Consider the following 12,937-nt stretch of genomic DNA (forward strand, 5'->3'; position numbering starts at 1 on the left):
CATAAATATTATTTAAATAAATTACTAAAAATATAAAATATAAAAAACTGTACCGGTACCCTCTCAAATAAGATAGGTACCATAGAATTTCTCTTATTAGGAATTTCTCTTATTTTATTATATAAGTATTTGGGAGTATTTGAAAAAAATTATATAATATCTAATGGATAATTTATGAGATGTGTTAAATTTGTTTTAATAGTTTATTATAATTTATTATTTGATTTATATAGGAATTTATTGAGAAATTTTCTTATTCAAATTTTGTTATTAATATAAATAGTTTTTATTATTATTTCATTAAAAATCAGTTATGTGTATATTTTTTTCAATACTTCCACCAAAAGTTTTCATTCTTCTCTTCAAGATTTTTGTTCTTTTTTATTTTTTTTCAACTTCCTTCCATTTTTTTTCCTCTTCTCTCCAAAATTCACATTCCCCTACAATTAAAAAAAACTCATAATTTTCTTTTCTAAAATAGCACATATGATATATATATTAAAAATCTTTCTTTATCAAATACATATAATAACTTCTCTCTTTTTTTATTAAGGGTTTTCTATTACTATTTTCCGACTTATAATTTTTACTCATCACATAATTTTCATTACAAAAATTAAAATTTTAAATACTCGAGTCTTTCCATAATCATCACACAATTTTCATTTCAAAAATCAAAATTTAAATACTCAATTTTTTTTCATAACCATCACATAACATCTTCTCTTTTTTAAAATTTATGATTCATGATTTTTAATTATGAAAGTATATATATATATATATATATATATATATAATTGATTTCTAATATTTTATTATTAATTTTTTTATAAACTAAAAATAGGTGAATTGTGACTAGTATTTTTTATTATTTTAAACATTATTGTGATAAACAATGTCATTTTTTAAGATGAGACAATATCTATAATGACTCAACAAGTTACTATACTTTATATAGTACAGTACTACATAATAGACATCATAAGAATTAATTAAAATACTCCAGGATTCTCACATAATAATCATCTAGTCATTCATGCAATAGATATATGTATAGGGATAGAAAGTATAAAACAATTCTTACTTATATGACTAAAAACATAAAGTCCTTTATGAAGTTACACACACACACATACATATATATATATATATATATATATATATATATATATATATATATAATATACATAAACTAATCACCATAGTAAGAAAAATAGTCTTATCGTCAATCAAGCATCTATACAACAACACATGTTACATCAGAGTAACATCACAAAACTAGGTCATTACCAGCATGACCCTCCACCATCCAACCAAGCTATCCAGTTAATCTTATCTCCCTCTCATACCAAGTATGATCATTATAATCTAACCACAAGAAAAAGAAAAGGTAAACTTATGAAATAATCAACATAAACATCTACATAGAGAATTAGCTCAATTGTAACAGCCCAAATTTTTACTGGGCCATGGGCCCAATTCGTTGCCTGGAACGGTCCGTTTCGAAAGTGAAACGGGCCGTTCCGGAATAAAGAATTTGCCTAAAAAATGTAGTTGAGAACGGGCCGTTGCGGTTGGAGAACGGGTCGTTCAAGTTTGGAGAACGGGCCGTTCTGAAAGTAGAACGGGCCGTTCTGCTGGGTTTTGGAACGGGCCGTTCCAATTGAGATTTTTTCTTGGTTCTAGAGGGTCCAGAACGGCCGTTCCACTTTTGGAACGGGCCGTTCCGGATTAGCTGAGGCAGATTCCTATAAATAGGAGGCCTTACCTCTCATTTTCTCACATCTCTCATTCTCTCTTTCTATTCTCTTCTGTTCTTTTTTTTCTTCCCCTCTTCTTCTCTCTGAAGACCATGGGGCACTTAGAGGAGGAGACCAAGAGATCCCTGTTGTAGTTTCAACTGTTGTTTATCCAGGTACGGGGGAAAAGGGGATTATTTATATGTGGAGTTACATGAGGGAATTGGGTAGAAGAAGAGCCCTTAGGATTATGAGTAATTTTATAATCATTTCTGTTTGAAAAATTATTGGCATTATTTGATTCTGTATGAATTTAGGATTATGAATATATGATTTATTTGTAAAAATGATGCTCTGGGAGAGAGAACGAAATTATAGAAAAGTGTCTGTAGGCTAGGTTTTGGAAAAATTGCAATATTTCTGTTTGAGGAATTAATGATACCATTAGATTCTGCATGTGTTCAGGATTAGAAATATATATTTAATTTGTAAGAATGATGATCTGAGAGGGAGAACGAAACTGTAGAAAAGTGCCTGTGAGTTAGGTTTTGAAAGAATTGGGGGTTTTATTGTTTATGTTAAAGTTATATGAAATTGATAATTCCATTGTTTATAATATTAATTTATGAATGTTATTATTTTATTGATTGATAAGAATGAATGATCTTGATGTGAATTACTTGAGGGGTGTGTAAACCCTTATTTTGTTGGGCTTATCTATTGTGTATGTGAGGTGGAATTGTGTACGTGATGTGAATTTGAATTATGAGATGAGATGTTGTATGGATGTGATTATGATTGTGATTGTGGTGCCTCACATCAGTGACTAGGGATGGCACGGCCCCTGGGTAAGTGGTGCTACAGGGAGGGCGTGACCCTAGCATGGTGTGGGATGAGTAAGACAGTTAACACACACCACTTATATCGATTATGACAGCCCTGGCATAGGGTTAATTGCAAGAGACTATATGGATTGTAATTTGATTGTGGTTCCTCACACTAAAGGATCAAGGATGATACGAACCTTGGTAGTTGATGTTTCAGGGACGAGCGTACTCCCGGATGATCAGGGATGATACGAACCCTAGGTAGGTGATGCTTCAGGGACGAGCGTACTCCTTAATGACTAGGGATGGCACGGTCCTTGGGTAAGTGATGCTACAGGGAGGGCGTGACCCTAGTTTGGTGTGGGAGGCAATTAACCTGTATCACTTGTGTCAGATGTGGCGAGGTCTTGGCATAGTGTTAATTGTAAGATTGGTGTGAATTATGGATGTGGAAATGATATTGTTAATTGTAAGATTGACATGAATATGGAAATGATGTTGTAAATTGTATAATTGGTGTGGATTATGATGGATTGAGATATGTATGTGAAATGAGATATGTTAAATGTGAATTGAGATGTGAAGATGATGAATGATTGATATATATATATATATATATATATATATATATATATATATATATATTATTAAATAATGAATTATGATGAGATTATATTGTGATGTGTTTGTATGTACTTTGCACATATATATTTTCTTTTCTCACCGTATAAACTGTGGATATTTTAGGTGAAGAAGATCCGGCTACGAGTGGCATCTAGAATGCCAACAGTTAAATTATGAGAATGCTCTGATAGTGTGACATCGGGGCAGAGGATTTCTAGGACAGAATATTTATATGGATTTGGTATTGTAATAAATGATTTTAAAATTGTAAACTCTTAAATTTTACCTTTCAAGTTTTATTTTTCAGTCATTTTCTTATATTGAAGAAAGAACAATTTTGAAGTTTTATGTGAACCCTTTTACGAACCCTTTGAAAGTTTATTCTTCTTAATTAAATTATATTATATATGTGTTGGGGTAGTAAGGGTGTCACATCAATCACTACATCACTTAAGAAATTCACCTCTCATCATACATCTCATTGATAGAAAATCCATTAACAATTGATCATCATATAATCTGATCATAATATTTGATAAACAACTAATCCACTCCAAACACAACTTAACAACTCCAAACACAACAAAGCAATAGTTATCAATAGAGCAATTATTAAACAACTAATAATAACTGCTAATCAACTGAACAATGGATGTGTCATCATACATAACAACTAATGGAGATCTTTTACAACTAATGGAAATCTCTTACAACTAAGGTGAGTAGTCAAAGTGATTTGATCCTACCAAATCACAACGACTAGTATAAAACCATAAACAATGGTTGACATAGTGATTAGAAACAACTAGTATAAAACTAGAAGCAATAGCTGGTACAAAGGTCAAAATGATTTCTCAGATTTTACCACTTAAATTAGGAAAGTCTAGTACTAATGTCAAGGTAGAACAACTTGAGTGTAAGCCTACCAAGACTTCAACATGCATTAACTAAGCCTAATATAGGATTAGTCCTTCGACTAACCTTCAAATACTACACATCTTTTCAGTAATTAGTTAAGGATTTTAATCATCAACTTCATATCTTACCCAATTGATCACTTTACACATGTATGACTTGACTTGACCCCCCATATGATTCCACAATCCTTATCAGAGACAACTTAAAACATCTTCCCATTTAGGAGCCAACTACTCACTAAAGGGTTCTTACTTTGGCCTCTCTAAGGACCACAACTTAAAATCCCATTAATGGGCTATGTTAGTTTTTAAAACAATTTTATTTTTCTCTAACTTTTATGTATCTCAATTGAGACATATGTACCACAACACCACATGTCTAAACAACTTAATCAACTCCAATCAATTATCAACTCAAAACATCACTACACATCATCCTAGATCAATGCATAATGAATCACAATCATACAACAACATATTGCATATAAGTAAGCAATACACCTCATTGATTTTCAACACTTAGATAATTAAACAAGTTTTTGTCTAACAAACCACACTTGACACCATTCTCTATGCACCTGACACTATTAAGGCAAAGAGCCTCTGTCTTGCCCACACTCAACACCAAACCACCTATGCTCAGCGTGGATGAGACATAAAGCCTTTATGTTAATCACACCTAGTGTGAAAAAATCCACATTCAACCTCATTCAGGCAGAGAGTCTTTGCTTAACTCACCCTCGACTCCACTAAACTTTCACTTGGTGTCATTTAGGTAAAGAGTTTCTATCTTGATGATGCTTAGCATCACTCATCTTTTTCCTAACATCATTAAGTCAAAGAGCTCCTTGAACAATCACGTTCGATACCTTTCATTACTACGTCTGGTGTGACCAAGTTAGAGAGATTCTCATTGACCCACGTTCAATGCTACCAATCATGTGTCCAATGTGATCAAGGTAGAAAGCCATTAACTCGAGCCACACCTAACACTCCCAACATAATGATGATTTTTTCACATAGCATAATCACCAAATTGGCTCAAACTTGCAAATTTTTAGAAAACACCAACATGCAGTCCATATTATGGCATTCAAGCATTATAAGTAACTCAAAATTAGTACAAATAACAACATGCAGCCATTACAAATTGGAATCACCAAGTTTCTTCCAAAACACTACCAAAACTAAAAACTCAAGAAACTCATCTTCAAATCCAAACCAAACTCAAACAACCATCAAAGTATATGCATTTCAACAAAATTTAGGTAGTATAATTCAATTATCAATCATAAACTTCTCTTACTCATAGTTTCTCCGAAAAGAGAAGAAATGAGGTAGAAGGAAGCAAAACTTTGTATGGTCTCAGACTTGAGATTCTCAACTTCGAAAGCTTGAATCTCCAACTCTCTTAACTTCGATCAGTTGTAGGAAAGGTGTAGAAGGGATTAGTGGAAACAAAAAGGGGAGAATTTTCTCTAGCTCTAAAGACCATCTCTCTAACTTCTCTCTACTTTTGTTAATAACTGAACTTGTGAGATTCACTTCTTAAAAAAACCTTATATATCCTTCCTTAAGCTAAACTAACTTAACTCTATTTGAAACTACCTTAGAGACAACTTAATTTTCAAGTGCCCCTTGACTCTTAGAGCTCTAAAATAACAACAATTACAATAAATTATCAATTAATAATATAAATCATATAATTAATCAATAAACTCAAAAATTATACAGTGTTGGAATATCTTATAAGTTCTTAATAATATATCTAAATACTTTAAAATAGCATAGTCAATGTGTATATCCAAATGCAATAAAATCTTATTAAATAAGAGTGGCATTTTATGACATTTTAATAATATTGTTAAGTTTTTGTCAAATTTGTAAAATGATGGTTAGTTTAAATATAGATGGTACTTCCACTTGTACTTTATGATCTTTGTCAACAAGTTCTTCAAGCTTGAAGAAATCCTAAGTTATTCACCAATAAATCTAGATTAAATATAATTTTACTTAATGTGAGATTTTAATTTTGAGAAATAATTAAAGGTTGGAGAAGTATATTACACATGTTATTTGTTTTTATTTGATGTGATATTTTAATTTTGAAAAATAATTAAAAAGAATAATATTGAGATAAAAAAAATGTTATTATCTGTAATGATATTTTCTTTAAAAAAAATTATAATAATTTATTAACTTAATATATAATAATATTTTAATAAACATAAATAGACAAAATTAAAGATGTTAAATGTACTGGCATTTTTTCCTCAGACCGTCCTAACTTAATTTCCTTTGTATCACTTGCATCTTAATTATCTTTTTCAAATTTTAGAAGGCCGACTTGGATATCATAATTCCTTGGAGTACATATTTCAGGATAGTCACAATTATCCTAGGTCTTTTAAAATCAGAAGATCTAAATCATCACAATCTTGTCACAGTGGCAAATAAAAAATTAAGAACTTCGTTAACCAAATATCAATTTTTTTTATATGTATAAACTTAAATAACGATAATAAAATATAATTTTTTACCAAATAAAATTTAAACTTATAACTTGAGAAAAAGAGGACTAGAACTTAATCATCAATCAGATGTCTATTCTAGTATGTACATATTATTTTTCATTTCTTTAAAAAAAGCTTTTCAATCAAAACATGTATCTTGTTAATAAGTATTCTTAGTATTATTTAGTTAAATTTTCAAAAGTAAAAAAATTTATTAAAAATATAATCACGTTGAGAGTATATTATAAATTATAATAACACATTTTAATAAAACATTATACTTTGAATTCATTAACTAGTACTTGGAAATATTAACTTATTATGTTACATGAAAGCCCTTTTTAGCATTTGTCTAGCTAAAAAAAAATTATAATTAGAGAGGCTTGTTGACCAACTTATACCTTTCACAATTAGAGAGGCACGCTTTTTTATTTTTATTTTTTATAACTGATATATATATATATATATATATATATATATATATATATATATATATATATATATATATATATATATATATATATATGTGTGTGTACCTGTCTGAGGGCACACTCATAATCTTCTAGTAACTGGAGGGCCGAATGAGAGCTTCGGGTTGATACTTCAGAGGGGGAGGTACCTGCAAAAGACACTCCGACGCTCAAGTCAGGACAAGCACGATTCTCTAGGGTAATAAATGAACAGTGACGTACCTCGTTATAAGTGACCTATTTATACTACCTTTAATGGGCCCTGTCAGTAGCGGGCCTCTTCTGAAGCATACCAAGTTAGGTAATACGATGCTAATCGGCTGATTATACCTTAATCGCGCGTTTGTCCTTGTTAACCGCGATTATCGCCTTAATTATGCTGACTGTTGGTCGTTGGCCGAGCCGAAAAGGAACGTCCGAGACAACCTCTTGGCCGAGCCGATGTGGAACGGCCGAGAGAACCTCTGGCCGAGTTGACAGGGAACGGCCGAGACAACCTCTTTGGCCGAGCCGATAGGAAGAGGGTTGAATTCACCATGATTCTCGGCCCCTTACCAAGCCGAAGCAGTGTCCAAACTGCGTCAATATCTGATAGGACATGACGTGTCGGTCCATGTGGCCGATGGGACCCTTCCGGTACACAAGCCCCCTCAGCCTTAAGGAGTGAAACGACGCAAAGGGTAGATATGACTTTTCAGTTGTGGCGGTTAGGTTGAAGTGTGGAGTTGTAACCGTTGGCTTCGTAACCGTTGGGTATTAATTGTGGGAATTTGAAGTGTTGTAACCGTTGGGCTGGTAACCGTTGGGCACTAATGACGGGGATGCGAAGGGTTGTCGTTTTAGGACCGTTGGATCAAATTGATCCAACGGTTCATAGGGGTGTGATGGTTGATGTGCGTTTCTTGAAAGTACTATAAATAGGCATGGTGGAGACCAATTTTAGGTGTGTTGTCTTTTAGCCTTCACTTGCTCCGAGCCGACGCGAAGATCAAGCTTGAGTGCCAGCTACCGACCGAGACCGTCCTAACCAAGGTACGTTTCCATGGCCGACTTTGAAATGGGTGTGGATGATAGGATTTCACAGGTTGGCTCCTCTGGGGACGCCGAAACTGGATCTGCCGATACAAGCTCACGTATGCCATCGGATCGGCCCGAGGTTTCTGCCTCAGCATCGAACGAGTCGATCAGTGTTGAAATCGTCGAAGGGTTCGAACACTCACAAAGTGTGGAAGAGGCTTCTTCTCTTGAAATGATTGAAGGCCGACCGAGCACTCGTAAAGTCAGCTCGGCCTCACGCCATTTCGGCCCTATAGAAGTCCCCGGCTATAGATGGGTGCACGGAGAGGTGGGTAGCGTATTTTCACGTTACACCGATAAGAGTTCGATTGCGTTGCTGTTTGACGTTGAGAATTTTGTTACCCTTTCGGAGGATGAGGTGTCGTCTGGTTTCTTCTTCGAACCATGCCGAAATGATGGATCATGGGATTCCGATTTTGTCTTTCTTGGCCGAGAGAAGTGTAAATACAACTTCTTTTTTGTATATGACTATCTGTTTAGGGATTTGGGGGTTACTCTCCCCTTTGACAAGTTTTTTATGGGGGTACTTCGGCTACGGAACGTGGCGCCGACGCAACTCCATCCGAATAGTTGGGCTGCGATGCAGGGATTTTGGCAACTGTGTATAGCACTTGGCATCGTGCCGACGCCCAACCTATTCTTATACCATTACGCCTCTCGGCCAACGAGGAAAGCGAAGTGGCTTTCCCTATTTCGGGGAGACAACTACTTACTCCAACCATTTACGACGTCCTACAAGAGATTTAAAGTAGGATTTTTCAAAGTTATGATATAGCCGAGCACAGGCAACAAGTATTTCTTTGATGCCGAGGAGAGACCGTTGTTTCCTCTGTATTGGACTCGGACGCTGAGGAAGTATGACGTGGTGTCCAAGTCTAAGATGTCCCCAGAGGAGCGTGCCAAGAACTCGTTCGACTGATGTAATCATCACGACTGCTTGACGATTTAATTGGTATAGCATCTGTCTTATGTTTAAATTCAAGTGTTGTCATTGATTTTGACTAATGTTTGTGCAGATATCATGACGAGCTGCGGGAGTGATGACTTGGATATTCGTAACCTGATTAGGGGCCGAGCTGCTACGCTGGTGCCAACCGAACATGGGGAAAATTGGGCTCCGACCAGTGAGACAACCCGGCCCCAACCAAAGCCGAAGGATAAGAACACTCAAGATGCCCACAAGGCGAGGGTGGCTAAGAGGAAGGCCGACGAGGCGAGGGCCGAGGCCAAGGCGCGGAGGCAGAAACAACAAATGTTGCCTGCACTCGTGGCTCCTCAAGGGTTGGTGAGTCCGAACTTCTTGGCCTCTAATGTTAGCGCTAAAGACTACTTAAGTCAAGACTTGACCTCGGAGGTAGGGCAGGCAATGCTGGGCTAGATGAGTTCGGCCAACAAGTGGACCTTCTTTTGCGAGTTCCAAGCTCGCTCCTTGGCCTTGGCTCAGAATCTTATGATGCAACCGAACGTCGAGGCCGAGGAGCTGCGTCGAAAGCTCCTTGAGTCGGAGAAGTCTATACAGGAGGCCTTGGCTGCTCTATCTGAGGCGCAGTCAAACATAAAGAAGTACGAAGTTGAGATGGTCCGTCGTGGCCGTCAGAATGATGATCTGATGCTACAAGTGCAGCGGCTAGAGAATTTGTTGAGGGCCGAGGCCGAGAAGTCAACTGCGCTGGCCGGCGAGTTAGAAGCCGAGAAGAAGTCTTACAGTGCGTATCGGGAGAGGGCTAGGTGCAAGGTTCTCTCTCAGCACGAAGCCGGTTTCACACAAGCAGCTCGGCAGGCCCGACATTTCGGCAGCCTTCCTTCAGACTCCCAATTTGATGTGTCTATGGAATTCTATCGGGGGAAATATGTAAACTTGACTCACATTCCCCCGAATGAACAACCTGATACGGAAGTTGCTGAGGAGGAGATGCTGGCGCAGGTGGAGCCTGAGGCCCAATCTTAAATGTTTTCAAGTTTTTGTTTAGGTATGTTAGGTAGCGGCCGATAGAGCCGTCTTTCAATGATTTTTGTAATGCCGGGCCGATAGAGCCCTTTAGTAATGGAATGTTCTTTTCTTGTCAAACATTATTAAGTAGAAGTTATTCCGTGCGATAATTTGATTTAAAAAACACGTCCTTGGCCGAGAGAATTCTCGGGAGGGAAGACTTAACAACTAAATTAGAAGCCACGTCCTTGGCCAAGGGGGTTCTCGGGAGGGAAGACTTAATAATTAAATTAAAGCCACATCCTTGGCCGAGAGAATTCTTCGAGAGGGAAGACTTAATAATTCAATTAAAGCCACGTCCTTGGCCGAGAGGGTTCTCAGGAGGGAAGACTTAATAATTGAAAGCCACATCCTTGGCCGAGAGGGTTCTCGGGAGGGAAGACTTAATAATTGAAAGTCACATCCTTGGCCGAGAGGGTTCTCGGGAGGGAAGACTTGTAGAATAAAGCCACATCCTTGGCTGAGAGGGTTCTCAGGAGGGAAGACTTGTAGATAAAATTAGAAGCCACATCCTTGGCCGAGAGGGTTCTCGGGAGGGAAGACTTGTAGAATAAAGCCACATCCTTGGCCGAGAGGGTTCTCGGGAGGGAAGACTTGTAGAATAAAGCCACATCCTTGGCCGAGAGGGTTCTTAGGAGGGAAGACTTGTAGATAAAATTAGAAGCCACATCCTTGGCCGAGAGGGTTCTCGGGAGGGAAGACTTAATAATTGAATTAAAGCCACATCCTTGGCCGAGAGGATTCTCGGGAGGGAAGACTTTAAAAAATTTTGCGAAAATGTAAAATGAGTCATAGATAGATGAACTGTATTGTCATTAATGATTGGATGCCTCGTTAAAAACCTTGCCGGCCAAAACCTCTCTTCACAATTTTTTGAGAGGAAAAAAGACCAGTTCAAGGAAAAGAGTGCATCCTAAGACATTTACACATGTACATGAATCAAATTCTAACTGTAATATGCCTTCAGATGGGTAGAATTCCATGTCCGAGCGATGACCTTGCCAGACAATTCTTTCAATTTGTACGCGCTGTTATTCAGAGCGTGTCGTACTCGGAATGGGCTATCCCAGTTTGCCACCAACTTCCCTTTAGTCGGGTTGCGCCGTGCCGAACCGGTTACCCTCCACACGAGAACACCTTCTTGGAAGTTCCTCAGCTTCAACTTAGAGTTAAATCGTCGAGTCATTTTCTGTTTACATGCTTTGGCGACTATCTGTGATTTCTCTCGGGCTTCGTCTAAGACGTCAAGCTCGGCTCGAATTGTGCCATTGTTAGATTCTTCGTGAAAGTGCGTCCGTCAGAATGAAGGTTCGCCCATTTCGACCAGTATCATAGCATCCGTGCCGTATGCCAATCAGAATGGAGTCTCCTTTGTGCTTGATTAGGGCGTGCACCTATACGCCCAGAGAACTTCAGGAAGTTCTTCGGCCCAGGCTCCTTTGGCCGAGCCGAGCCGTTTTCTCAGTTCGGTTAGAACAACCTTGTTAGTTGCTTCGGCCTGACCATTGGACTGTGGGTGTTCAAGAGACGTGAATCGGTGCTGGATGCCGAGGTTCTCAAGGAAGGTGTTGAACTTCTTATCCGTAAATTGGAGCCCATTGTCGAAAATGATTGCGTATGGGATGCCGAATTGGGTGATGGTGTTTTTCCATACGAATCTCTGAACATTAGCGGCCGTTATGGTGGCGAGCGGCTCGGCTTCGATCCACTTGGTAAAATAGTCAACAACCACTACTAGGAATTTGCATTGGCCTTTGGCGAATGGGAATGGGCCGAGAATGTCGATACCCCATAGAGCGAACGGCCAAGGGGCACTGATCGAGTGCAGCTGCTCGGCCGAGGCGTGTATTAGATTGTCGTATTGTTGGCATTGCTTGCATTTCTTCACATACTCGGCACAATCGGTTTTCAGGATCGGCCAACAATAGCCAGCCCTCAACACTTTAGCAGCTAATGTCCTTCCACCTGAGTGGGATCCGTAAATTCCCTCGTGAATTTCTCGCATGATGTAATCAGCTTGCTATTGGTCAATGCATTTCAATAAGGGTGTGGAGAACTCTCGTCGGTATAACTCTCCTGCCACCACGGAGTAGTGTGCCGCTTGGGTTCGGATCTTCTTAGCATCGATCGGATCAGCCGGTTCCAAGCCATTAACAATGGAATTCTAGACATCAGTCATCCATGTTTGTGGGGCTTCCTCTATCGGCATGCATACTTGTGTAACGCTTGGGGTGAGCAACTCCAAGTGTATTGTCGATCGAAGTTGTCCCGGTTTGCGACTACTTGCTAGCCGTGCTAATTGGTCGGCTCTCTCATTATTCCCGCGCGGCGTGTGAGACTTGTATCTCTTCGAATTGATTGCTCATTCCCCGGAAAAGATGGTAATACTTGAGAAAATTGGGGTCTTTTACCTGAAAGTTGTCATTTACTTGTTCGGTGACAACCTTCGAATCGGTCCAACATGTGATTTTTCTAACCCCCATCTCGACTGCCAATCTCATCCTGGCCAGCAAAGCTTCGTACTCGGCTTGGTTGTTGGACGCCCGGAAGCCAAAACGCAATGATTGTTCCAAGGTAATGCCAGATGGGCTTTCCAAGATGATGCCAGCACCGCTGCCCTGGTCGTTGGAGGAGCCGTCTACACGCATTGTCCAAGTGCTATCTTCAAAGTGGCCGAGTGGTGATAGTTCATTGATGAAGTCGGCTAAGCTTTGTGATTTGAAGGCCCCCCGGGGTTCAAAACGGATGTCGAACTCGAATAGATCGATTGACCATGCCAT

At 38.4% G+C, this 12,937-nt stretch overlaps 1 protein-coding gene across 1 annotated transcript; it reads right to left on the bottom strand.

Annotated features, from left to right (window-relative positions):
• Positions 1-12,472: 12,472 nt before the first annotated feature.
• On the bottom strand, positions 12,473-12,937 carry LOC145952007 (uncharacterized). The gene has a single exon (XM_083064224.1). The coding sequence runs from the start codon at positions 12,935-12,937 to the stop codon at positions 12,473-12,475; it is 465 nt and encodes a 154-aa protein (XP_082920350.1).

The sequence above is a fragment of the Cajanus cajan genome, chromosome 9, assembly GCF_000230855.2.
Source record: "Cajanus cajan strain Asha chromosome 9, NIPB_CcT2T_4, whole genome shotgun sequence".
Lineage (NCBI taxonomy): Eukaryota > Viridiplantae > Streptophyta > Magnoliopsida > Fabales > Fabaceae > Cajanus > Cajanus cajan.

What these genes read in the sequence shown, in the direction of transcription:
- LOC145952007 (XM_083064224.1), bottom strand. Translation starts at nt 12,937, where the DNA reads ATGGCATGGTCAATCGATCTATTCGAGTTCGACATCCGTTTTGAACCC.